This window comes from Aquila chrysaetos, chromosome 6 (genome assembly GCF_900496995.4).
Source record: "Aquila chrysaetos chrysaetos chromosome 6, bAquChr1.4, whole genome shotgun sequence".
Lineage (NCBI taxonomy): Eukaryota > Metazoa > Chordata > Aves > Accipitriformes > Accipitridae > Aquila > Aquila chrysaetos.
The window spans coordinates 24,497,000-24,524,761 of NC_044009.1; the positions used below are offsets into that span (position 1 = coordinate 24,497,000).

General features: G+C 40.4%; 3 protein-coding genes and 2 non-coding genes across 11 annotated transcripts in view; 2 read left to right on the forward strand and 3 right to left on the reverse strand.

Moving 5' to 3' along the window:
* CMKLR2 (chemerin chemokine-like receptor 2) overlaps positions 1-3,966 on the forward strand; it is a 25,686-nt gene extending 21,720 nt beyond the window's left edge. For all 7 annotated transcript variants that reach the window (XM_030017318.2, XM_030017313.1, XM_030017315.2 and 4 more), the window contains one exon: positions 1,110-3,966. In XM_030017318.2, coding sequence (XP_029873178.1) covers positions 1,126-2,178 — 1,053 coding nt within the window. In that variant the 5' untranslated portion in view covers positions 1,110-1,125 and the 3' untranslated portion in view covers positions 2,179-3,966. The remainder of the gene's footprint in view (positions 1-1,109) is intronic.
* Positions 3,967-6,981: 3,015 nt separating this feature from the next.
* EEF1B2 (eukaryotic translation elongation factor 1 beta 2) lies at positions 6,982-11,166 on the reverse strand. Its single transcript, XM_030018076.2, has 6 exons — positions 10,969-11,166; positions 10,428-10,550; positions 8,929-9,052; positions 8,483-8,549; positions 7,701-7,826; positions 6,982-7,172 (listed from the first exon to the last, which is right to left on the reverse strand). The coding sequence occupies exons 1-6, from the start codon at positions 11,046-11,048 to the stop codon at positions 7,018-7,020; spliced, it is 675 nt and encodes a 224-aa protein (XP_029873936.1). The 5' UTR covers positions 11,049-11,166; the 3' UTR covers positions 6,982-7,017.
* LOC115343434 lies at positions 8,071-8,204 on the reverse strand. The gene has a single exon (XR_003924130.1). It is a non-coding gene; the product is annotated as a small nucleolar RNA SNORA41 (small nucleolar RNA).
* LOC115343433 lies at positions 8,625-8,701 on the reverse strand. The gene has a single exon (XR_003924129.1). It is a non-coding gene; the product is annotated as a small nucleolar RNA SNORD51 (small nucleolar RNA).
* Positions 11,167-11,456: 290 nt separating the features above from the next.
* NDUFS1 (NADH:ubiquinone oxidoreductase core subunit S1) lies at positions 11,457-26,106 on the forward strand. Its single transcript, XM_030018075.2, has 19 exons — positions 11,457-11,782; positions 12,526-12,593; positions 12,831-12,922; positions 14,387-14,494; positions 15,297-15,373; positions 15,466-15,547; positions 15,651-15,781; positions 16,514-16,699; positions 17,174-17,308; positions 17,728-17,842; positions 18,842-18,987; positions 19,590-19,718; positions 20,935-21,064; positions 21,557-21,717; positions 23,302-23,456; positions 24,058-24,233; positions 24,979-25,113; positions 25,307-25,379; positions 25,747-26,106. Exons 2-19 carry the CDS (start codon positions 12,530-12,532, stop codon positions 25,836-25,838), a joined length of 2,187 nt encoding a protein of 728 aa, XP_029873935.1. The 5' UTR covers positions 11,457-11,782; positions 12,526-12,529; the 3' UTR covers positions 25,839-26,106.
* The last annotated feature ends 1,656 nt before the right edge of the window (positions 26,107-27,762 follow it).

A 27,762-nucleotide genomic window follows, 5' to 3' on the forward strand; every position in this document is an offset into this window, starting at 1 on the left:
GTGTTGTGCTGCAGCATTGTCTGCACTGTGGAATGGACACATAACTTCGGAGTGCTTTTTCCTCTTCAACCTCTCTTTGCTATCTGTTTTCCCATTCATTTCTTTTTTTCTGGGTTTTTCTTTTGGTTTATATTTTCCTTACCCTCCGCCCCCCCGCCTCCCTCCCACGCTCTTCCTTTGGCATTTTAGAAAAAAATTCCTATGTGAAAAATCATGTGTACTTGTAAGTTCCAGAAGCTTTTGCAACAGAAAAAAACTGAGACCGTTGTTCTGTCTTAAAGAAAAAAGGAGACACACATATTTTCATCTATAGCTCTTACAGCATGTCTTACTCTCCTGGGAAGCTTTCTTTTCTTTCATCTATTACCTGTTTCTCAGCTCACTAGTGGAAGAATACTGCAATTGTATGTATTGTCCCTGAAATATGTTCTGTATGTTTCCTTCTCTACATCCTTTGCTGTGATAAGGAAATCTAATACATTGAATGTGTCTGAAAATCAGCATTCCTTGATACAAAGATAGATACATGATAGAGAGGAGTAAACCCATGAACTTTCAGTTGCTGGAGAAATCAGTGTCTGTGATTTTGTTAACTATAATTTGAGGGGGGGGGGGTGGTAATGTTATAAAAAATGGTTTCCTGGCATTTTAACTGCGCTTTTTTGCCTACATAGATGCCTGGTGCTTCTCTGATTTCTGGCAGATATGATCCATAAAACTTGCTTCAAGTAGGAACAGAGCAGTAAAATATGAAACCCAACTAGAAAAGAATAGACAAATCACACTTCAGTACAACTTTGCATCTGGTCTCTCAGAAATTGATCAGTGATACTGTGCTCAGTTCTCTCTGTTAAGAAATAAATGCAAGGAAAATCTCCTAAAAAGTTCAAGTGTTTTCTTGATTTGAGCATTTCTTGAAATGCCTGTGACCAAAATACTCCACAAGCCTTGTGCTAGCAACTGACAGCTAAACAGGGATAGATATGTGAAACTAAGTCAATGATTTGGGATTTTTTTTAATGACCAAGAATGTAAAGGAATTGCAGGTTACTATTTGCAGTGCAGTAAAACATTTCTGCTTTGACTCTTCCATTTCTTTTCTTCCCCAGAAAGCAACTGTGCAACATGACATTTGAAGATTTTGAGAACTACTCTTACTTCTATGACCTGCCTGAGGAAGATGAATCACCCCAGTCCTCCCTCAGCATTGCCCATATGATTTCCCTTTCCTTTTATAGTGTGGCATTTCTGCTGGGAGTGCCAGGTAATGCCATTGTCATCTGGTTTATGGGCTTTAAGTGGGATAAATCTGTTTCTACACTTTGGTTCCTCAATCTGGCCATTGCAGATTTCATTTTTGTTCTCTTCCTGCCACTCTATATTACATACGTGGCAATGGGCTTCCACTGGCCTTTTGGGAAGTGGCTCTGCAAAATGAACTCGTTCATTGCACTACTTAATATGTTTGCCAGTGTTTTCTTCCTGACATTCATCAGCCTTGACCGGTATATTCGCCTAGTCCACCCAGTCTTTTCCTACAAGTATCGGACTGTAAGAAACACCCTCATTCTTAGTGGAATCATTTGGATGTCAGCTGCAGTTATTGGTGGCCCTGCCTTATACTTTAGAGACACAGCTACAGTTCTCAACAATGTCACCATTTGCTACAACAACTTCCATGTGCATGACAGAGAACTTATCTTGCTGACACATCACATTCTCATTTGGGTGAGGCTTGCATTTGGTTACCTCTTTCCTCTAGTGACCATGGTCATTTGCTACTCATTGCTGATTGTCAAAGTGAAGAGGAGAACTGTATTGACTTCCAGCAGGCTTTTCTGGACCATCATTGCTGTAGTTGTAGCTTTTTTTGTTTGCTGGACACCATATCACATATTCAGCATTGTGGAGCTGTCTGCTCACCATGATGAAAACTTGCATGACTTACTGCAGGATGGCATTCCCCTCTCCACTGGCCTTGGTTTCATCAACAGTTGCCTCAATCCAATCCTCTATGTTCTGATTAGCAAAAAGTTCCAGGCCCAGGTCAAGACAACAGTCTCTGAGGTGCTGAAATTGGCACTGTGGGAGGTGAGCCGCTCAGGAACTGTCAGCGAGCAGCTGTGGAGCTCGGACAACACCCATGCGCCTGTGCACTATTGTGAAACTGCTCAGTGACTGCTCTTGTCACCATCCCTCTCCAAAACAGCTGACAGGAGATTTGGAGGTGTTCTTGACTTCACATCTGCCAGTCAGATGTGCATCTTTGCAGATACAGTTTTATGTAAACAGCTGGCTTAATTGCACTTGCTGCTTTCCTTGAAAGGTTTTTAAAGGACACATCATTTGGGTGTGGTGTACTTGCAATGCACACACAGCCTGAACCGAAAGTTGTCAGCATAAGTGGAATTGCTCTAATGGGGTTTTTGATCAGGAATGGTGTTGTAATCCTGTTGTGTTGGTGCGATTCCATACCTCGTTGATATCAATAGAGCACATAATAAAAGTATTCCTCCTTGCTGTCACTGATAACACTCTTGATTGAGGCATTCTCATCAAAGAGGTTGTGGCCATATATCAATGGGTCATGAGTCTCCTGATTGTCTAGTATTGCCTTAAGTAGGAATCACCTAGCTACATCCCAGCTAAGCAAAGCTATCCGTGGCTCCACTCTGCGGCTGGAGAAGAATCCCAAGACAGGGAACATTGAATCACTGCCTTCTCTTGTCAAAAAAAGAAAAATATGGAAATAAATTCTGTTTTTTCCCCAGCGCTCTTTTGTCTTATATTCAAGCATAAGACAGGAGATCCTGTGTTTCCTGGTCACTTATTCTTGTGCTTTTATTTTATTCTTTATGCACTTATTCTGTGCTTTGTGCACCAATTGGGTGCAAAATACTGAGCAGACGTTTCATGTAGGTATTAGGTTCCTCTGAAAAGTGCAAAGAATTAGTGAAATGGTTTCTGACAGAAGCTGAGATTAAAGGCCCCCTGCCACAATTGTTCTTTTTCTATGTTTAAACTTCCAGGCTCAAAAAGGTTTACAACTATCAGTTGCTCTTTATTGCTCTGTCAAACAAAGGTAAAGAAATAACGTAACATTTTGTTTGCCTTAATGCCAATCTTCAAAAAATGGGCAGAGTGAATTAAATAATAGTCTGTTGCAAGTCTGTAGCCAGATTTGGACAACTTTACCAAATGAGAGGCAATGAGTACATCCAGGAAATGGAGTGCACTCCCATAAGAAAGATGAAGTAGTCCCAGTTATGCTGTATTCTGTTCCAACTTGTTGCTTGCTGTAGAATCACACATGCATCAATGCAGACATATATGCTGAGTGGACCAATTTATGATGCAATACCACATAACTTAACTTAAAGAGTTGAATGTAGGATAAAACTCCACTAGAAGTAAAAGCATAAAGCTTTGGGTAAATTTGAACAGGTTTTTCCTTGTTATTGGCCTAGGTATACAGAGTAAAACTGCCTTTCAAATAATCTACCTAGTTCCTATGGCCTGCCAACACACATAAGCAGCACTTATACTGTAACTGAGGCCTTGTATGTAAATATATTTGCTTTTGTATAAAATATATATTTATATATGCATGCATAAGCACATCCAGTATTGGTAGCTGTACAAATAGAAACAGTCTGACTGTGGTCTGTGACTGTTCCTTTGGGCTCTGGTTTCAGAGTTTGGGAGAGTCAGGCAGAATCAGTGGAATTTCAATGTATTTCAGTTTGGACTGGAAAGTTGGTAAGCAGCACTCTTCCCTTGAGTCATTTGCTGCCTGGTACATAGTGACTCATCATAGTATTTTGGCACAGTGCTGCTGAATGTGCCTAAATCAAACATTTTGCAGTTTTTCTTCACATGTTCCCTGACATCTTTCTAAGAATGATGTATTAGTACTACTCTCCTGACTGTACTCCAAGTGAAGTAATAAATTTTTGTTGTTCCAAAGAGTGTGTTCATTTGCTTTTCTCAGCAGCAATACGCAGTGACTGTCCATTCTTAGAACAGCCCCTTCTCAAAGATTTCGGAAGATGTAAGCAAGCCCTGACCCTTTCTACTACAGGTATTAAAGTTTATGTCAGCTTTCTTCTTGCATGTCAGCTGTGTGAGCACACATATTGCTATATACTGTAAAGAGATTGATTTTCAACTGGAAGAGCATATATATGCTGTCTTGCATAAATTATTGAAGCCTCCCCTGAAGTAGACAACAGAGGTACAGAATAGAATTGAATAAGGCCAAAGTCAGTCCTGTTCTATGGAATTAAGTGGATTAACAATTTTGCAATATAACTACTACCTCATTCACACCAGGATCAGTTACAGAATTATCTCCAAATCATTTCTGCAAGAGTAATGTGTGGAAGATAGATACCTGAACAAAACAGATAACTCTCCAAGTTTCTGTTTCCAAAGAGTGTCTGAAACACCACCAACAGTTCTGTGCTGCTTGGACTCGGGAATGCTCATTCAACCCACCACAGTGGAAAAAAAGCCAGACGAGGAGGATCTCTCATATCATGCTAAAAGTTACTATAGAAAAACACATCATAGGAAATAGCTCTATGATCAACCATTCATTCAAGAAAAATAGCTATTGACACATTTCATAATAGACAGGTTCTGGTTACTTACTCTTACCTGCTTCCTGAACAGTTTGTACTTCTGCACATTGTTATGTAGGTTAGTTTGTAACCAATACTTTTGTTGAAACTGTTTTCCCAGTATTTGTATGTATCTCATATTTAAGTTCTAGAACTTTCTGGTGATCTTTCTGTTATGGGGTGCACTTGGGATAGAAGTGTCTCATTTACTCCAAGATGCTTATTTTTCACAGGCGTGATGGCACAGTAATATACCAGCACATAACCAAATACTACACAAAACCCCCTAACGTAGATGTATGTGGATTCTGTGGAATTCTCTTGCCCACATGCCAATCTACTTTGTAACTGGGGAGACTGTGCTCTCTGGCTTTTTTTTGTTTTGTTTCTATGCAGCAAGTTTCCTTCCAACATCAGGACAAAAAAAAAAAAAACCCAAATGAAATGCTAACAGCTGAAGAGTTTGTACATGCATGCTTCACATAAATGAAACACACATAAAAATCCAGTCTGGCAGGTCAGATGGATGGCTTATAGTGCTGTATTTTAGCAAAGTTACAGTCTATAAATTAAACAATTTTATCCACTTAGAGATTTAATTTCAAGGTCAAGGAAGGAGTTTAAAGGTAAGAAGCACATTGAATGGGAGATCAGAAACAGTGATGGCCAAGGATAATAAAAATTACATTTTTGTGGCAGAATGTTTATTTCACTTTTTTCTGGTGTGGCATTTGCTAATTTCTTGCTTTTCACAGCACTATGACAGTTGCTAAAGCTAAGCTACATGATTTACCAGAAGCTACAGCTAGAGAATTGCCACAGAAAGGGTACTGTGCATTAATCACACACAGGATGAAGCTAGTCTTTTAGAAGTTAAGTTTACGGAAGGTGGGAATGAAGCCTGTAATTATACTTACTTCCAATTCTTTAATTGTGCTTTAAACCTCTAGCAGGCAGAATTTTTTTCTGAGATGAATTATAAAACAAAGCTCTTCTTACATAATCTGAAGTTGGCAGACCTTTCAGGAAAGAGAAACAGGACCTGCCGTGCCAGATAACCACACGCAGATGCTCCGTGAAAAAAAGAACAAAAAGAGTTATTTTAGCTGCTGCTGTCAGTCTTCAGCACTGAGCATCTTCATCTCAGAGTGACCAATGTGGCACATAAAAGGCTTCCATTTCATGGTCACAATGAATTCTTTCAGTCAAACAGAAGGCCCAGAAATGTGAATTTATCTAGAAGCTTCATAACTTGTGACAGCTTTTACATTTGTATCATTCCTACAGATTGTTTTTGGAAAGCAATTTAGTCCATAGGTTCTTCAATCTCTAAAAGATGTCAAAATCAATCTAGAAACCAATCTGGAGCCAAGCAAGCAGCTCAAACTGCTGTTAATTGTGCCACTTTATCTTTGCCTTTTAATCGAAGCCTTATTTTTCTGTTGTTTTTAGCCTGGAGCACGCTTCAAGTTTAGTATGTAAGAAAATTATCCACCTGCATTAGCTGTAGCCGGTGGTGACTGCGCCCCACTAATGCCCGCAGCGCCACAGCGCGGGGCCAGGCGGCCGATGCCGAGGAGTCCCTGTGGCAGGCGCGTGCTGCCCCCTGGTCGCCTCGGAGCTCCCAGCACCTTCCCGGAAGGACAACCCCGCTCCCCGCGGTCCCTGCCCAGGCTCTCCCAGGTGCAGGACGCACCAAGGACCTTGCAATACAAAAGGACGAGCTTTTACCAACACCGTTATTTGCTGTACTAATTAAGAAGCCCCAGAAAAGATGCGAAATTTGAAGTAAACGTTTTCACGCCTCGGAGAAAAGGAGCTCCAAGTCCAAACAACAGGAGACGAGAAGCCACCGTGGTAGTCTCAGCTCCAGGAAGTAGTCCGTTTCATTGTATGCCTCATCATCTCTAGTGCATTGTAGTTGCTTCTAACTTACCTTCATCTCCACTCTCTCAGTGAAGCAGTTGTAGCTTTCGGCAAAAGCCACAGTGTATTTGGTGTCACCACCCTTATTAAGCAAAAAGAATTTATACTACTGTTTATCTGCTAAAAGAAGTTATTTTGCACCATGCCTGAGCCCCGTGCTCTTCCCTTAAAGCCATCACTCCTTCCAGAAGAATTACAGAAATTTCTAAAGATGTGACTTTCCCCCAAAATGAAGCAAAGAGCATTTCAGATTTTTAAAGCCATGTAAGTGTTAAATCTGGATTGATGGTAACCTCTGCTCATGCTCTTGGGTGCTACAGTTGGGTGTTGTAGCAACCCTGAAATTCAGTTTTAGTTTCTACTTTACCCATCAACCAATTTTATATTTGAGTTGGATTACACTATGATTTTGAATTAACCAGACACAGCCCAATTTTTGCAATTACATTTATTCTAGATATATCAAGACTTAAATCTTATTGAAAGCAGCTACATCCATTGATTGTACATAATCTTCAAAAGCTGTTATTCTCTCTTCCAGCATATCTGTTCCAACTTTATCATCTTCAACAACACACTGGATCTGAAGCTTTTTGATACCATAGCCAACTGGTACTAGCTTGGCTGCAAAAGAAAAAAAAAAGAAAAAAGAGCATTTAGTACTTGATTGATGGAATCTCTTAAAAATGCAGATCTAAGATTGAACCAACCAAAGTAGTTTGCAGCAGTACATAAAAACCAGTTTGTTCTGTATTATCAACTGCCTAATCAACAACACAGCATTCATTACAAGGTGGTCAAAAGGGGTTTCTTTTTGTGGGTTCCCCACCGCCCCCCCAAACCAGTGATGTGGGTGTATGGGTGTTTGCTTGCTGCATCAGGAACTGTACAGGGACATGCAGGATAGGAGAGCCAAAGTTTTAACGCTTTTAAAACCTGTATTTGAATCTTAGCCTGGCTGCTGCACTAATACACCTTTTTGACTATGTCAAGATACTGGAGTACTGTAGTATTGTAATTTCCTCACTATTTTAGCTACCTGCATTTTCACACATCACCAAACAGTGACCACAAGTCTACCTATTCATACATTATCTTAAGAGACTGCATTACCTCTCCCCTCACCCTGCTTTGAAATTTTCTCCTACTTACACGATCCCCAGACCAAGCCATCTGCTTGAATGCTTCGAACACACTCCTCTAGTTTGGCCATGTCTGTCTCATCATCCCAAGGTTTCACATCGAGCAAGATTGATGACTTGGCAACAACAGCTGGTTCTGGGGGAAGATGGGAAAAAAGCTAGGAAATTTTCAAAAATTTATGAATATACTTGCAAACTAGCTTTACAAGAACAACTTTTCCAATTTCATGAACAAGAACCTCCTCACATAGCTGTGACAGGCCTCTTGTTCCAACATATGTTTCCAAAGTATTTAAGCTATGCATATCCCAATGTTCGAGATGTAGATACTTATGTTCTTGAGAAATAGTCTCATAAGAAAACACAGATTCAGAAGCTAACATTGTTTGTTACATAGGAAGTCCTTTTCAGAGGATCTGAGAAGGAGCTTAATGCTGTGTAACAGTTTATTTTCCACAGAGGGAATACTGCAACTGCTACAGTTCTGAACAGTTCCAGACCAGTAGCTGTGGAGGGACTTGCATATTGCAGCCTTTTCTCTAAACTTTTAAAGAAAATCCCGGGGTTATCTTTTTATATAGAAAGCTCAGCCTCTGGGTAAGACAAACAAGAGTGTATTAAGCAGGACAAAAAACTGTGTTAAGGTTCCCATTTGCTATGGGAAAGGCTAAGCTCACAGGCAATTCAAGTGAAGCTAATTACTCCCATCTCATTCCAGTCAAGTTTATCTGTTGCAGTTAATTAGTGTTTCTAGCCATCCTGTTCAAATGAGTGAGTTCTTGCCAGACATACTTTTGGACTTCTTTGATTCATACTGGGCCAGACGTTCTTCCCTCAGTTTCTTTGCTTCTTCACTTTCCTGAAAGAGAAATCTAAAGTTACAGAAAAGCACCAAAACCCCACATCTTTAAAGCATTACTAAATTGACTGGCATCTGCTCAGGCAAAAACAAATCATCACAACTGTCAGCCGAAAGATGGTGATTTTTTGTTTTATTCATCATGTAACCAGTCAAAGTTAAAGTAGAAAGTTCACCCCATTGCAACATTCCTTTCCAACTCTTCAGTTTTTACCTTCCAAGCTTTTCTGTTTTGCAAACACAGCTAAATTTAAGAATCCCAATTAGGATCTGGTATTGAGGTCACAAATTTAAGTAGCTTAAAACTAGTTAAGGCAAAAATCTGCATACCTGGGTATTTCTAAAAAACGCAAATATAATTCAAAAAAGTCACAAGTACCTCCTCATCATCAGACCCGAAAAGATCAATGTCATCATCATCTTTGCTATCTGTGGCTGCACCTGTTGTGTCCTCAACATCAGCAGGACCGTATTTCCCCAAAGCCTTCTTCACTCCTGGCAAGCTGAAAGAAAACAGCAGATATTAGGAACCTACTCAAACGTCAGTGTAAATACTGCCCATTTGTCAACGAACCTACAAGTGCATTCATAGTAAAAATGCTGTCCTAAAAAAAAAAAAAAAAAAAGTACCCAATTCTGCTACTTGAAAACAGAACCTCCCCAAAGACAATCCCCAATGCTCCTGACATGCTAGCTGAGACTACAGCAAATCCCATATTCAAAGATTTTTCATATAAGCTGACACGATCCTGGCCAACATTGCTGCTCCACCTAAGTATATGGCTAGAAAAAGCTTTCTTACTGGAATAATTTATCTGCATTACATTCTGTGTAGGAAGTTATCAACTTCTTGTTCATGCTTCCCTAAAAATATTTTCGTAATAGTGACAAAAACCACATTATTGCAAGGTAACTGATCCTGTGACTTTGCAAGTGTCAGTGAATGCTTTACTCTGAAAGCTAGCTCTCAACAGCACGCGAGGGACCAGAACCCCCTGAATTAATTTTCCTATAGCTCATATAGTTCTGTAGTCTTAGAATAAGCCCATAGTACTGTTTCTGTGAACTACCGTTACGAGAGTCATAAAACTAGCTTTAATTTTCAGGAACTAGTAGTTTCCAGAATGGACTTTGTGAAGCAACTTTCTCAGTCCCCTTATAGCATTTTAAGAGCTTTGGAAATGGCCTGGTGACTGAGCCACCCAACTTTACATCCCTACAAACAGGACTGAGGCACATAGAGGAGGCAGTGTAGCAATACTAACACTACCTATGCTGTACCTTTTTAGAGAGGCCTGCAGTCTCCATGGATGTCAATACAGCACCTTTCATGAACACTAAAATCACTAAAAAAGAAAAAAAGATAACATTTGCTTTCATATTTCCCCTTCTTCATATGTGCTTCTGCATTGCAAATCATTGATTTTGTTTTATCTCCCAGGACTAAAGACCTGAACAAACACTTTCCTTATTTATCATCTATGTACTCTGTATTTATCTCTAAAGGCTCCTCTAATACTTTCTAATCCATCTTCATGTTGCCTTTATGGGGTCGATTACTGGTAAGTTATTTCCAGCTTCCAAGATAGTCGTCTGTGAAAATGGCAGCAATAAAACTCAAGGTTTTCTTATAAGCTTTAATAGAAACGTCAGCAACTGAACAGAGACAGAATCAGGTTGCCCAAATTCTAAGTGAAAAGTGTGATGTACTGACAGAAGAAGTCTGCTCTGCTTCCCAAACTGTTCCTGTTCCAACGGCAACACAAAAAGCCACGTGGTACCAGGGAAAAACAGTGTTTTGTTCAAACTCGGAAAACCAAATGCAGCACTTCGCAGGCTAGTTCGTACGTATATTCCAGCTCTGCCACTTAACCATACCTTGCCTTTTGCTTTTCGTACGACTTAATATGATTGTACCACCGAAGAGCATGAAACAAGTCTGCAGGAGGTGGGGCAGCGATTGCTTCAAAGACTGCTATATCAGCCTGAGAAGGGACGTACCTGCGGAGAATAAGCCGAAGTTAACCCCCTTCCTCGGTGCACGCAGGAAGATGTGAAGCAGCAGCCGCTGAGCGCAGAGACGACCGCGCCGCAGCAGCAGCTCGGCGTGTCCGCCTGGCTGCTGCTAGGCCCGGCGGCGAGCACCGCAGAAAGTGCGAGAAGCCAGGCGCGCTCGCCACCGCGGGCGGGCTGCAACGGCCCAGGAGCTCGGCCAGCCCGGCGCTGGGCCGCCCACAGCGGCAGCTACCGGGGATCGGAACACGCGCGTGCCTGAAGGCCGCGCCCCCCCCCCCCCCCTGCGCCGGCAGAGCACGGCCCCCCGCCCCTACCGCTGGTTCCCGTCAGGCCAGCGGGCCTCACGGCGGCCTGGCCAGGCTCGCCTCCCCCGAGCCCCAGCGCTCCCCCAGCCGCCTCTCACCCCTCGATATAGCTCCTGTCAGCCAAGAAATCATTGAGGACCCGGAGGCCGGCGGCGGACTTAAGGTCCCCGAAGCCCATGACGGCGGCGGCGCGGCACACACGCTCCCGCCCGCGCCCCGAGCCCGACCGCCGCGCAAAGAGGCCCAGCAGCCCCTGCGCCGCCTTTATATAGCGGCCGGTATCCCTCCGCCGCTCTGCACGCCCATAGATCCCTCCGCAAGAACGAACCGCGAGGTAGTTCCTCACGGGTTGGCTGCTCCGGCGCGGGGCGTGCGGCGGACGGGACGCCAGCGCTGCGGGGAAGGATCGCAGTGACGAATGTGAAGTTAACGGCAGAGCACAGGAAGCTTTTCAGCGTTACGGGGGTACCGTAACACTTCCTGTACTGCCGTGTCCATTCCGCCACCACCACGCCCCCCAGCCCAGCCCCGCCCCGCCCTGCCCCGTGCCGCAGGCAGCAGCGGAAGTTGCCGGAGTTGGGCGAGGAGCGAAGCGGAAGGACACGGAAATTGCCGAGGGCGGGGTATCCGACGGTGGCCGAGAAGGCGCCGGGAGAAAGGCGGAAATTGTCGAATTCCTTCATTCGCCGACAATCTGACGGAAGTCCCCGAAGCGGCTAGTCCCGAAGATTGCCGAACGCGCGCGTAGCAAAGCGACGCGCGTCGCCGACGCTGCCCGCTCCGGAGATTGCCGAAGGAGGCTACGGGGAGCGGCGGAAAGGCCCGAGGCCGCCGCCGTAGAGGCCCAGGCGGAGGGCAGCCCCTGCAGCGGCGGGGAAGGCCGAGGCGCCTCCGCCGCCCGTCCCGCGCCAGGTAGCGGCGGACGTCCGCGGCAGGGACGGCGGCGGCGCCGCCGTTTTCCCGGTGCCCTTGACGGGCTCAGCGGCGGGCCGGGGTCTGCCCGGCGGGCAGCGGCGGAGGCGCCTCCAAGGTGACCCCCGGCGCTGTGGCGGAGAGCCCCGCCGGCGGGGGCGGGGACGGCCGGCCCGCCGCCGAGCTGCGCCGTCTGGCGAGGCCCCGGCGCCGTCCCTGCGGGAGCGGGGCCCGGGGGGGACGGGGCGGGCAGGCGCCCGGGGCGGTGGTCCACTGCAGGCGGAGAGCCCGCTTGGCTTCTGGCTGCAGGCGCCCCTCGGGACGGCGGCGAAGCGCTTGGGGGGTGTGTGGGGGGGCGTGTAGCTTCGCGTGCGTTCGTAAACACGGACCGGTTGCAGCGGAGCTGCCACCCGTTCTCTATGGCTGCTCGTCCTTCGTCCGTGCTCCTGGCAGCTCTTGCAGAGTTAGTGGCTTGAGCTGGGCTGCCAGCTGTTTATCAGCGTGACGTTCACCATTTTTAACGTAAGGTGGCGTACATACGTACGAAGCATAGGTAATTACAAGAAGAGAACCGTATCTTGCAGTTTAAGAACGTAGCTTCTTATTCTCTTATAACTCTGCACATATAGGTGCATACGTGCTTTTTTGTAACTGGCATAGAAGTTTTTACTCTGGCCGTTTAAAACCTGTCAGCAAACACTTGAACTGGTAAACACTTTGTGCTGTTTCCTCTCTTGCCAAAGCACCATGCTTCGACTGCCTGCTGTCCGCAGGACCTTAGCTGGGGTCGCCCAGTCTTCCAGAGTGTGTGGTAAGTGTCTCTAGTTTATGCGTGTGTGTATGGGGATAAAATTCATGTATGTGTCATTAACTTACTGAAGGCGTTGTATGCGTGCGTTGTTCACTGCTCTGGAATTCTACATTGTGCTGTTTCTAGAACTGGGGTTCTATCAGTACTGTATAATTGTAAGATAAGGTGTATGGGGTCTGATGGTTTTGCATCTAGCAGTAACTGAAAGTTTTTGCTTTCTTTTTCCACGACTCTCAGGGCGTACAACTGCGACAACAGCCAGCAACCAAATAGAGGTTTTTGTGGATGGTCATCCTGTATTGGTGAACCCCGGAACCACAGTACTTCAGGTGCGGGGAGTGGCATGCTGAATTTTTCTTGGACTCCCCATTGTGCTTCTTGCCAGCATGTTCTATTCTATATAGCAAAAAAAAAAAAAACCCAAACCCTTTACATTGCATCACAGTCAGTGAAAACACCCCTAAGGAATTGCAAGAAACAATTTCATGTGGCAGAAATCCTTTGGGGAGTTCAGTGTTTGACAAAGAAGCATCTGCCATGATTGTCTGAAAGAAGATGCATGCAGCATGAATCCCGACAGCAACCTATGCAATACAATAACAGACACTGATAAATTCTGGTTGAAATTCTAGCTCTGAACTCTATGTGACCTGGTAGTCTTTCAGAACCTGTTAATTTTGTATCTTACTAAAGTGGTGTCTCGGGTAAATGAGGGATTGTCTCCTTTTGGTTATTAGTTCTTATGATTCAGAATGCTGATCCTTCATTGCTTTTATTCATCTTGGTGTGGGAAGAAATAGAATCTGGATCTCCCAGCCTGTACTCAGCGTTGTTGCTTTCCAGGCCAAAATTTCAAGTAGATCTTTTACCAGTCTACCTTCTTTTTAAGAAGCCATTAAATGGGGACGTGGTATAGTGAGTTAGAACATTAAAGCACATAGTGTTTATTTAAAAAATATATCCCTCATTCTTTGGATACAAGTTACAAATTTATTTAGGCATTAGAATACCCTCAGCAGGAGTCTAGTGTAAAATTTTCTTAAATGCTATTTTTTATTAGCTTTTTAGTTTTGCTTACATGTGATAATTTGTTGCGGAAATCATCAGCAAAATTAGATCTTGTTAGTTCGTTTTTATTGAATTCAGTGGTATTTAATCTGGCCGGCATAGCTAGTGCTATAGCATAGATCCCATCAGCCATGGGGATTTTACACAGGAAAGGCTGTCTTTATCTGTTCTCTGGAAATTTGTCATCTCTGTCCTCTTAACTCTTCTTCAGACATGTCACGGAAGTATGTTTCTTTGAGTTTGGGGTTCTACTGAAGTTGAAGGTTGACTATGCTCCAGTACCTTTATAGAGAGTATTCATGTTGTTGAATTATCAGAAATCATTATGCCCATTGTTGTTTCCTTTATATTTTTCAAATGTTCCTTTTATGTACTTTTCTGTAAATAGTGCATATGTTCTTTAAAAAGTTATTTGTATTGCTAGTGTCCTATCTATTAGAGAGAATTCTCTCTATTCTTGGAGGAAAGAATGAAAGAGAGGTCAGTTCTCATTTCCTCGATCAGGTACTAATTTTGGAAAAAATATATTTGTGATTGATAACCTGATATGTTTCTGCTTGATCACAAATTTTTATTTATGGTCACTTCTTAAGATGAAAGGTCAAATGTGCTATATTCCTGAGCACTAACACTGTTACTCTTTGAAAAACGGAATAGTGTTTTATGAGGTGAAACTGAAAGGTCTAACTAAAAATTAATTCTCCCTTGTTTCTTATTCTTTATAGGCCTGTGAAAAGGCTGGAATTCAGATACCTCGTTTTTGTTACCATGATCGTCTCTCAGTTGCTGGAAACTGTAGGATGTGTCTTGTGGAAATAGAGAAAGCCCCAAAGGTATTGTATGTGTTTCATAGGAATAGCAAGTTTATGCTGTGCTTAGGGCCTAGTTTAAATCTTGTAAATAATTGTTTTTACTATCATTAGCACACAAATTGTTGTCATTCAGCTGCTCAAAGCAGTGTTTTCCCTTCTCCCCACTGGACCACAGTGATTGCCTATGGATCAAAGTCAGTTCTTGGGTTCTTACAGGTTATCTTACTCCTGGACATGAGCATTAGATAGCTGTGTGTTTTCAGTCAGATATATCTTTGTTCTGTAATTCAGCCTTCAACCGCACATTTTCAGCTGATATGACACAAATGGTAAACTTCAGATACTGTATGATTCAGCTGTAGGATCAGTGTCTGCAGGTTTGTTCTAGCTAAGTAGAGATTGTAGTTACTTACTAGTTTATATTTTAATGCATTATGTACCATTGATGTCTGTTGCAAAATAATAGTTGACTTCAGGATTGAACGCTGTCTTCATTGCCTTATATCTGTTACAACTGACTTTCTTCTTGCTGTAACTGCTTGAATTGGAACCCAAAAGTGTAAAATTTTTAACTTTAAAAATAAATAAATCATAACTAATTTAACCTTTTTTATAGCAGATTATTAATAAATATGGCTTCTAGTGACTTTATTGGTTAGACTTTCTTCTTTTTTTCCTTGCAGATACCTTTTTATTTCTACAACACGTTAAATTAATAACAGATGCCTATGTAAGAATTTGGGGGGGAGGGAGAGGTTGGGGGTTGTGCCCATATTGAGAAGAAATATGTTGTGTTCATGCTTGCTTTTTATGATTATTGTAGCCAGTTGCTGCTTGTGCCATGCCAGTTATGAAGGGCTGGAACATACTGACAAACTCTGAGAAGTCCAGGAAAGCAAGGTGCCTTTCTTTTAGCCTTCTATAGCTGATTAGCTTTACTAGCTGCTAAACGATGTAAAATTGACTTGAACTTTAATTCCTGAACCCAACAGAGAGGGTGTAATGGAGTTCCTGCTGGCAAATCACCCACTGGACTGTCCTATCTGTGATCAGGGTGGAGAATGTGATCTACAGGTACAACATCCAATTAAATTGTGTATGTATTAATACTATTGTCGTAGGTGAAATTGTGCTTTCCAGCAGCCTGGATATGTCTGTTTTCTGTTGTCTGTTCTAGGATCAATCGATGATGTTTGGCAGTGATAGGAGTAGATTTAGAGAGGGAAAACGTGCTGTGGAGGACAAGAACATTGGCCCATTAGTCAAAACAATCATGACACGGTGTATACAGTGCACTCGATGTATCAGGTAATGTCCTTTATTTTTCACTGGAGAGGCTACTGAGCAGGCATATTTATATCAGTTTGTTACTTGTGAAAGAAACTCCATGAGGGTCAGTCAATTTTTTTTAATTTCTTTTCTGACTGTACTGAGGAATTTTGTTTCTGGTAGGGACTGATAGTTTACCAGAGCTACCAGACAGCTGTCATACAGGAAATAGAGAGAGGTGGCCAAAACGTGAAAGTGAAACCAGAATTCTACAGGGCAGAACTGGTCCTGTGGTGTTAGTGCCAGAATGGATTTTAGAAGATTGACTTCCTCAGCCATGGTTGCAAGATTTATTTATTCTTGACAACCTCTAGTAGTTATGTTTATGCTGTTCTGTAGTCCTGAGATTCAGTACCAGCGTACTTGAGCCAGATGGAGAAGAATACAATGTACCCGCCTAGTTCTAGAAAGAACTTGTTAGTTAGCACTGATCCTGGATGCAGACTGTGAAATTCAATGAGCACTGAACTGCTCTGGTTTTTGATTTAACTCCCACTTAGTTTTTGTAGCCCCATCTGAATGAAATTCTGGAGGTGTATAGTCCTGTATGTGGTGGCACTGACTAATGCATCTAAACAATCGTTTTCTTCTTTCAGGTGTATGAACTAAGGCTAATGTTTTATCTTAATAAAATGAGATAAGGGCTGAAAAATGTGCTGTGTTGCTATTGTACATTCCAGATCTGTTTTTCATTCTTTTTGCATCTGCCAGGTTTGCTAGTGAGGTTGCAGGGGTAGATGACTTGGGAACAACTGGAAGAGGAAACGATATGCAAGTTGGTACTTACGTTGAAAAAATGTTCATGTCCGAGTTATCAGGAAATATTATTGACATCTGCCCAGTTGGTGCTCTTACCTCCAAGCCATATGCCTTTACTGCACGCCCATGGGAGACAAGGTATGTATCTTAATTCATACTGAAGATGCAGCTTTCTCTGTCATACGCTTTATCTTATGTCCATCTATGATACCAAGGGTTTTCTCTGATTTTTATTCTCTGCATTTTTATTGCAGACTTTTCTGTAGACTGAATCTAAGATAAATTCTGTTATTTACTCACAGCTTATTCAAGAAAGGAAGAATGTTATAGTTTGTAGACTATTCTTCCCTTATTTTTACTCTAAAATGTTTTGGACTTGTAGGTTGTGCTGATTGCTCAGTAAAAACAATGTGTATGAAGGAAAATTCACGTTCATTAACTCAGTAATTGTTGAGGATGTTACTTAAAATAATGTTGTGAAAACAAGCTCTTAAATGTATATCTAAAGCTAAACCTACAGTGCTTTTTTGTTGTTGTTGTTTTGTTTGTTACGCAGTCTGTGGCTGCTTGTGGACAGAACACTGCAAATGGTTTATTTGTTCTTCTACACAGGAAGGTAGAGTCAATTGATGTTCTTGATGCAGTTGGAAGCAACATCATAGTGAGCACGAGAACTGGAGAAGTGATGAGAATTTTGCCAAGGCTGCATGAAGATATCAACGAGGAATGGATATCTGATAAAACAAGGTGTGTGGGAGGTGTTTGAACCCATGTGTGCCTTTATGCACACATTAAAGGCATGCTTTGTAGAACCAAAAATGTGGACAGTAGCACTGACTTCTGGATTCCACTGTTAATATTGTAAAGCTATAGTGAAGAATAAGTGGTAAAACATGTTTTTAATACTGTAATTGAAGCTACTGAGTTTTCTAATGTTTTCATTTTTGTAGCTTTTTTTTTTTTACAGTAACTTTTTAATTTGTATTGTGGATTTTTTTTTTTGCTTGTTTTTGAGAAGGAAAAGTTAAACTTTCAGGGGAAATATTTCATGTGTTTCTCTTTTCTAATTGTTGCAAGTTGTTAAAAAACCTCAGTCGTAGAAAATATTTAGTATACACAATTATCTTTGTCTTTACTCTTTCATAATATTAGTGGTGTTCACTTAGGTTTGCTTATGATGGTCTGAAGCGTCAGAGACTTACTCAGCCAATGATCAAAAATGAGAAAGGACTATTTGTTTATGCCTCATGGGAGGATGTATTAACTCGTGTTGCTGGTGTGGTAAGAACAATTTTCAATATGTAGTGTAAAATTAACTTCTAAAGCTGGACATATTACAATGATTAATATGAAAACAGTTATACAGAAAAGGGTTTTTTTCTTTAAGGTTAGAGGGAAGCATTTGACTTCTAATCCATTGTATTTCCACTTAAACTTCTTCTTTTGAATATTATTTCCTGTTTAATGGATTAGACCATCTCAAGAACTTTGTCTTATCATGATTTCATTTGGGACATTGGGAGAGAAATTACTTTTATTTAAATAGGAAACTAAACTGTTCCTTCAGAAATTTAGGAGGAAGCAACTTCCCTCAATTACTCTGATCTATCTGAAGACTTCTTTAAATTTATATAATCTGTGCTATCGCCACTTTTGCCATCAAAGCCATTAATTCTGTATTACTTATATCTGAATTGCGCTTGCCTCAGTGCTTTCTCTGTGTGGTGATTGATTCTGCTTCTCAAATGAAGTGCTGCATGACTGCTTTGGATTTTGATTAAAAATTTTATGGGGGACGAAGTAGAATTGAATAACTGTAATTGAACTTTCCTCAAGGATGTTTTTACCCATGGTACAGTAGCAGGGTTTGTTAAGAAAGCTATTGCTTCTCAGATAATGCCTTTGAGTTGAGTTTACTACCTGAGCTTGGGTTATGGAAGTTTGTATTCTGTCTGCACTCTAGCTTCATTAAAATAAAAGCATTCACCGATCTTTCTCTCCTCACCACACCAAATGAGAATTAGCCACATCTGAGCAATAACTCAAGTGGGAGAGACCTGCACAGAATACAGAGAGCTGTTCTTTGCTTTTCATGAGTTCTGAAGGAGCTGGAGTTGCTGCCTTGCAAAAGTCAGACACTGCTGATCAGTTTGTGCTACTCGAGGCCAGCGGTTCCACTGCTGGCTTTGGCACATCCTAATGTTACAAACATTTACCTGGGACAAATGGGAATTTATTTAAATGGTTTCTTTTGCTTATATTTATACTTTCTCTCTCCAGCTACAGGCTGTCAAAGGTAAGGAAGTAGCAGCAATTGTAGGAGGACTGGTGGATGCAGAAGCGCTAATAGCTCTGAAAGACCTCCTGAATAGAGTAAACTGTGATATGCTCTGCACGGAAGAGGTCTTCCCTACTGCTGGAGCTGGGTAAGAGTTCAGGCAAAGTTTGTCTGTAATTAGTACGTTAATAGACTTATGGAAAGATTCTGAAATGACCAAGGATAGCAATTGCTGATGCATTAGCAGGTTTTGTTTGAATTTACAATATTCATTTATAGAGAGTATTTATGGATTGTGAATTGATACATAGCGACTACTACAGCAAGCGTTGCACACTTCACTGTATGTTCCAGCTGCTGCAGTTTAACAGTAGGCTACTGAAAGCCAGCTACACTCTGTTGTAAGTTGGATAATTTAGTCTATTTCTATTTGTGTTCTGAAAACTGTAGTACAATTATGACCTTGTAAACTGTGTAATAGTAGATGAAGTTTGTGAAGGCTGACAATAACTGTAACTGTAGGAATACCCACATTGCAATTCCTTTAATATTTTGCTGTCTCGTATTCATGAAAGGGAGAAGCTCTTACTTTTTATTTGGGTTAGTAATTCAGCTTGAGAAATCTCTTCTTTCCCTTTTTCTTCTTGAGATGACAAAACATTTTGAGCATCTAGAATCTTTACTACATCTTTGTTCCTTCCCTTTCCTGAATTCTCATCCTCTTTCTTTCTTAATATCATTTTGTTATAGCACAGATTTACGCTCTAACTACCTGCTTAATACCAAGATTGCCGGAGTGGAGGAGGCAGATGTCCTGCTTCTGGTTGGCACCAATCCACGCTTTGAGGCACCACTTTTTAATGCTAGAATTCGAAAGAGGTTTGTGTTCCTTGGTGGTAAATAAGCATGCAGATCCATCTGGATTTGATACAATGCTCAGGTGGAGCTGTAGGCAGTAAGTTGAGAGCATTCATCCAGATGGTCTCAGTGGATTTAGTTCACCTTTTAGTAAAGGGAATGGTGATATATGTATAGGAAAAGGGGGGGGGGGGGTGTCTCTTCCCCCTGTAGTGTATAGCTATGTTTTGTTCATTCTCACTTTGACATTTTACGTAAGTTCATATACTCAGACATTTATCCCTTTGTTACATTACACAGACACCTCAGATTTTCTGTCTTACAGAAGTTTGTTAAAGCATATTCCTTAAAGAATTAATTTCAGCATCAGTTTGCTGGTTTTTGTATTGTTGTTGTAAAAAATCAGACTTGCTGATTTTAGAAGCAGTCATTCAAGTAATGTGGCTTTCCCAAACTTTTGAACATAGCTAATTGAACTTTAACAAGATATTTCAGCAGGAGACAACTGAGGTTTATAAAAGCCCTGTCCTTCCTAATGCTGGGATCTTCCAAAATACATAATTTCAAACAATAGTAGCCTTAAAATTTTGAGAGGAAAAAATGCAATGAAATTTATGAATTATTCATATATTTTTTTTATAAGTCTGTGCTATGAGAAACTGCAAAAAAGGAAAAATTTCTAACCAGCTAAATTTTTCTGTTTATCTAAGAAATAGGTGGATTTCTAAAACCATGAGCACTGTCAAATTCAGAATTTTTTCTTCCTACAAATGACTTTAACTTCAATTCTGAAGTACCTAAGAGTTAAGTCAAGCTAAAGAAAATAGTAGCTGTAGGTATGGGGTGTTTTTTTTGTTTTGTTTTGTTTGTCTTTGCCTAACACTGGAAAAAGTGGTTTAAAGCTGTAGCACCTCATTTTGTGCAACCTTTTTTTCCACTGAATTGGCAAAAGTTTGAGGGGAGGAGGGAAATGAATTATGAACTTCTCATGTAAGGTGTGTTGCTGCACTGGTCCCAGAATGTATGTAGAGAAAAGGCCTTCTAAAAAACCCTTAAACTTGCTTAACAGTCAGAATAATGCTAAACCGCATGTTACCAAAACAATGAATGCTGTTTAAATTCCTTTGAAAGAATTTGCATCCTATTTCAAGTTATTGCTAAAATTATAATTAGTGGCTTTGGTTGAGTAAAACTCTGTGTTTCTTTGATTTTTATAAAATGTTTGCTGTGTTTTCAGCTGGCTTCACAATGACTTGCAAGTGGCCCTTGTTGGCTCTCCTGTGAATTTGACCTACACGTATGATCATCTAGGAGAGTCCCCACAGATACTCCAGGACATTGCTTCTGGAAAACATGCATTCTCCAAGGTACACACAACTTAAGAGCGTGACTGTTAAATTTCAGATGTATTGAATAATAATCTGAATTCCCCACAAAGACAGATTTGAAGAGAAGTACTATGTTGTATATGGGGTTATTTGCTTTTAATCAAATGCAGAGATGAGGTAATGACTAGTGTGCACCAAGTATGTGTGAACTGTTTAATATATTCAGGTGTGTAAAACTTCGCAGTACAGGAAACTCCTGGAGTATTTCTTGATATAAAACAGGCTGTTTCAGCCGCTGCTGTTTCCACTTAAATGTCTGGCTATCAAGAGTATAGTTCTGTATTGACAGGGTAGCATACTGCTTTTAGCAGTTTCTCTTGGCTTTATCTCTAAATGAAACAAAGACCATTTCAGAACTGTAGCTTTGCATGGAAGACTTACGTAGAAATTATGGAGTTTATTACATTATCTGTACCAAGAATTGTCTTCAGAGCTGTGAAATGAATTTCTTGATTTTTTTTACTTGCACAGGTCCTCGACCAGGCCAAAAAGCCAATGGTGGTGGTAGGTAGTGCAGCACTGCAGCGCAGTGACAGAGCAGCTATCCATGCTGCCGTTTCCACCATTGCACAAAATGCCAGGACTAAGAGTGGTGTTGGTTCTGATTGGAAAGTCATGAACATCCTCCACAGGTTTGCTTTAAAGCTTTTTTGGGAGCCACTTTTGTTCATGCTGGGCCTACACAAGTTACCACATTGTATCTGTGCGGATTTCTTTATGTACACACAAGGGGCTTATCAGGTTAGAACCTGTAGGGAATATAAAAAATGGAAGTACAAACTAGCAGAAACTTCATAATAAAAATGTATTCCTTGACCTGGCAAACTTTTCAGGCTCTCCATGTGATTTTGCTATTCTATTATATTTAAATGTAGAATGTAAAGTTTAAATTTAGAGGTATAGAATACAAGAGAGCTTGATAACATACCACAGTGCTCAGTAGAATGCACAGCAGACCAGTGTACCTTGCTAAATGATTGCTTTTTAGCTAGGGGAAGAAAAACAAACAAAATGGCAAAAGTATTTAAATAATATGGTTTCTTATAATATTCCTTTTACTGTACTTTAACTGAATAGTTAATAGAAAAGCTTCAAAGCTTTTCATTTTAGGGCTTTTGATCTTAGTTATTCAGTTTATTGGGATATTACTCCTTTTAATAGGCAAGCTTCGCCTGGGACAGTCCTTTCCCACTCTCTTTCTAAAACTCCATCTGTCAAATTGACAATCTCTGTAAAGGAAAAATAATTTCAACAAATGTAGTGGCACTTGGATTCAGAGACTCAACAAAGTCCTTCTGCCAAAAGCAGCTTCACTGATGTAAAACTAGTATAGCAAGAGCAGGGCTTGGTCCTCTGAAGGAAACTTGAATATAACATCCTGCTGTTGAAACTAAAACATTTAATACCAAAACACTGACGAGTTAAAGAACGCTCATGATACCTTTTTCACATGTGGTTTGGCAGTCTTTCATGTTACTAACTTTCATGCTTTTGGTACACCATCCTCTCTACCTTAACTGTAAACAGCAACTTAACTTGCTGGAACCTATATGTCTGACTAGGTCAGACAAACATGAGTAACACTGAAAGATCTGTACAGGGAGAATCTTTTTTCGTTTAAATATAATTGTAAGTCTGGCACCTGATTATGCAGAATTATGCAAAACTGTTTCTTTGGAAAAGAAAAAGACTGCCAGAAAATGAGAATGATTATTTAATTCTTTTAAAAGTGTTTTTATTTGTGAATAAATGAATAGTGTTGAAATAGTGGTCTTAAGTCTTAGATGCTTCAGAGTAGCTGACAGTCCAGTAACTGGTCTTTCATCTTCCACGAGTGCCTTAAATTAAAGGCCTGTTGAGTTCAGTTCATAGCTGAAATGTCATCTGGAACATCAAGGTTCACAAGTGAGTTGCCTGCCAGTAGGCCCTGACCTGGAATGTCTGCCTTTATTTTGCTATCCCATCTTAAACAGGTGAGATTCCTCATGAAAACTTCAAATGGCATTAGTTTGTCAAAATGGAAAACCAGCCTGATATTCTGTCAAATACTCTGTCAAAATTTTCAGCTGCCTTTATGCTTCATTTTTGTCCTGTTACCATTAGACACATCTTACGTCCCTCCTAAATGTTTAGTTAAAAAAAGAAGTTAGGTCTGTTTTGATGGGAGAGGGAGAATTCTGAAATAACTTGAAGTTGTAATGTGTTTGTTCCTACAGGGTTGCAAGCCAGGTAGCTGCTTTGGATCTGGGTTTCAAACCAGGAGTGGAGGCAATTAGGAAAAATCTTCCCAAAGTATTATATCTCTTGGGAGCAGATTCAGGTTGTATAACACGTCAGGATTTGCCAAAGGATTGTTTTATCATCTATCAAGGTACTTAGTAGATGTAAATGAAGAAATGTTGCTATTTAATAGATGGAGAGAAAGCCTAAACAGTGGCATATTCTTACAAACATACCTGACCCTCTGATAAATTCTAGCCTTTATTTTCTGCCAAGAAATGGAACTTCCAACACATAACCAAGATACTGGTTACCTATTTCTTAGGTACAACCGAGAAACTGTTGATGAGTAATAAGGGAATATAAACCAGTTTGGTCTTCTGAAGCATAGCTTCAAACATGGCAGACAAAACAGCTTTGGTTCCCAACTGTTCTATCATAACAAAACATGGTCTTAGCTTAATTCACTAAGCATCCTTGTTCCAGGAGCCCCCCAAAACTGAGTGGCTATAGAGACTGAACTATCATTTACTACTGCTTGTAGTCCATTCATTCTCCCCAAAGTATTAGCCAAGTAAGACCTCAGAACAGTCAGTGTAACAGGTTTTATATTACTGGTTAAGTGAACCTTAGAAACTCCTTTTTTCTGGGAACACAGAAATTCTGTATTGTGTTAGTAAAACATTTATTTTTATTTTGACTTACTTATGTCTTACATGGTTGTATACTGTTTCCTCTTTCCATGTATTTAGGACATCATGGGGATGTGGGAGCTCCCATGGCTGATGTTATTCTCCCAGGAGCAGCATATACAGAGAAGGCAGCCACGTATGTGAATACGGAGGGTAGGGCCCAGCAGACAAGAGTAGCAGTAACACCTCCTGGGATGGCGAGGGAAGACTGGAGAATTATTAGAGCTGTCTCTGAGGTACTGTTGCTGTTACAGATTGCGTCTAATAAAAGTATACTGAGAGGTTGAGTTCCTTATATATTGAAAAGTGTTTCCAAAAAAGAGGTACATTTTCAGGGAAATACATGACTGTAGTCTTAAGAAGTAATGTTTTGTATTGAATCCTTTGTTACTTCTGTGAGTTAAATCATATTGTTTCCCTTTTGAGGATAGCATTAATATTGTAGCTGCTGTGTGCTATTGGAACACATAATAGGTGAAGCTTTGTCTGCAAATTCTGCTGGTCTTCATGAAGCGCTTTAGCAGAAACTGGGGGGAAGATGCAGTTTGTTGCTTTTTAGAAATAAAACAACATGAACTCTCAGGACAGGATCTGGTATCATTAGATAAGGTCAAATATGTGCTTACTAGTCACTGGGAACAAGATGCATTGAGAATTGCATCAACTTTTATGTCATTTGGTGGTAAGCTAGGGAAAGTACAAGTGACATCTGTATGGAAAAATTACTTCTTGTCTTTTTTTTTTTCATTTGTATAGCAAACAGGACAGCCTAGTTTTTTTTTAACATGGGGTTAACTGTAGGCATCAGAAGTCCAACAGAATACTGTGACTTTGCTACTGTGTGTATATTATAATTGCCTGTGTTTTCACGAGTGTAGTTTTTTCCTGGTTTTACTTTAGGTATGTTAATGGATTGGTAATCTAAACCACTATGTATTAAATCCCTAGACTTGATGTCATTTCTTTCTGTGAATCTCTTAGTTGGCTGGTATGACCTTGCCTTATGAGAACCTTGATCAAATACGGAAGCGTTTAGAAGAAGTATCTCCTAATCTGGTTCGATACGATGATGTGGAAGAGGCTAACTACTTCAGCCAGGCAAATGAATTGTCAAAGGTAACCAAACCTGAAGCATCTGAGCATGATTTAGTGCTGTTACATAGCTGGATGCTTTTTAAAGAAATAGGTCTCCTTCACATGTAGTACTACAAGCATTCTTTGACCTGCAGTGAATGCAGAATTTACTGAACAAATGTGTTGATAACGAGTTCCTATCTTAAAGCTGACTTTCTTTTTTTTCCTGCCACAGTTAGTGAAGCAACAGCTTCTTGCTGATCCTCTTGTTCCACCTCAGCTCACAATAAAAGACTTTTATATGACAGGTATGTACAGTATGGCCTTTCCATTCTGAAACCAGCCATACATTTTACTTAGCTTTACAGAAAGATTCTTATGAGGCATTTAAAGCTTTCCACTAAGATATGTAGGATTTGAGTCTTTTGAAGAAACAAAATTTTCCAGTACAATGATTTGGAATTTGCATAAAGCACAGACTATTGGACTGTTTTTTCAACTAAGCAATTTTCTTTCTCCTCTTTGTATGCAGTCCTGTATTAAATCTCTTTTATATTATGTCTGTATAATTTTGAAAATGAACAGTTATAATACACTGACTGGGTTTTTTTGGTGGTGGTTGTTTGTTTTGGGTTTTTTTTTTTTGTTTGTTTTTTGTTGTTTTTTTTTTTTCAGATTCAATCAGTAGAGCATCCCAGACAATGGCCAAGTGTGTGAAAGCTGTTGTTGAAGGTGCTCATGCAGTAGAAGAGCCAGCCAGCTGCTAGAGACTAACCAGACTGCTACCACCTCCATCCAAGTATTTGTTGCAGTTCCCTGCTGTGACCGATTTTTTGTTTGTTTGTTTGTTTTCAAAATCTATTTGCTAGGTCATTGTGTTTTTCTTCTCTTCATTCACATTTTCATCAGTTCAAATAGTCCCATAACGTTATAGGACTGTTGTGTCTGAGAGAACATGCAGCACTCAACTCGCTGTATGTACCCAGAGGCAGAATACATGATGATTGTATACAAATAAATTATAATACCAAACAATCCATTACCTATGTAATTCATATAGCTCACGCTGCTTGCATGAAAAGAACTCAGTAAGCAACTCGGACTCAGTACGTCTTGATTTGCTAGGAACAGGTCTACATGGCAAAAATACTAGGTTGTAACTTCTTCCAGAGTATCCCAGTATCTTAATTTTAAGCACTGGTGAGAGTGTGAAGATGCCATTTTTGCACTTTCAGAGCAAGTTGTCCCTCTTAAGTCAAACATACCTGGTTTATGTCAGTGTTCAGACCTACTACTGCTCTAGATATTTGTATGATTCTCCATTTCATTTCAGCTGAGAAACTACTCATGGAGGAAATAAAAATAATTTTCATGTAATGAAAAAGAAAAGCAGTTTTCACACAGCTTCCTCATATTGAACTGCTTAAAAAATTTAGCATAACGATAAAGGCCTTCAGCTACACCAGTTCAAATACAGAAAAGATCTTGGAATAGTTTCTCTGTGTGCTGATCTATTCATAGCAAAGTGGGGGAAGGGGTTGTGTGTGGTGGTGTCTTTTTTTTTTTAAAGCTTTAGAATTACTTCAGAACAGCGACTTTGTTATGTTGGTTAATGTATGTTTGGAAGAAGGATAGCTTCCTCTTCAACAGGCTACTAGGGTAATAAGGTTTAGAATAATCCTTCCAGGAATCATGCAAATAGGAACAGTATCATAAAGCCATCACTCCAACTTCATTTAAAAAAAAAAAAGTGTTAATTTTGCATGAGGAAAAGCTAAATTTTTCAGTGTAGAATAATACTAAGTGCATGACAGTGCTGCTGTAAAAGCCTTAGCTTTATAAAATTCCTTTTTTCTTCCATGCTTGAAATTTTTCAGTAACAAGCAAGTAATTTTTTTAAAAATTGTTTTCCTTCTGCCCAGGAAGAAAACTCTTCCTGGTTATCCTGGTGTAGTCAAGTGTCTTTACAGTAGCTGACTAAGTCTTAAATGTTGGACATTGTTTGACTCCACCTGCCATCTTCCAGTTACCAACGGGGTCAGTTCTCTTGGTGGTACAAAATAAAGACAACTATTCACTTAATTCAAAGGTACTACTATGCATGTTAATGAGACATCTAGAAATACTGTAGTCTGTTTTTAATGTGGCAGTTCACAGGACCCCGTAGCGTGTATGTCCATGTGTGTGACCAAGTAGAGCCTAAAACTTTCATGTTGTCCTTGCAGAACATTACTTCTTTAGGAGGAAGAGGGGTTTATGGCAGGGACATAGCAGAAGAAGAATGTGTGTGAGAACATATGCCAAAAGCAAGGCAGTTGGCTTTTCTCACAGATGGTAGGTTTAAGAGGAAAGGGTGTAACTGAATCCTATATTCAGTAAAACATTTGGTTCTCAGGTTCCTAGGATGAAAACCGTATTTTTTTTCCCTGAAAATCCATGTTGTACAAACACAGAGGAATAATTTCAGCTGTGCAACAAGTCAGTTGTCACTTCTTCAAAATTTATAAAGGTTCAAAAGCTTTAGAGATTTTTTTTTTTTCTGTAAATGTTATAGCATTATTTAACTCTGGGAGCTCTGGCATGCAGACTTTTTATTTTTTTGAAAGCTCTGCATCCTTCAGTTAGTGTTTATAGGAGATCCTTATTTCTATTCAAAAAGTGTCTAGCCCTTACCTTGAAAGACAAACAGGA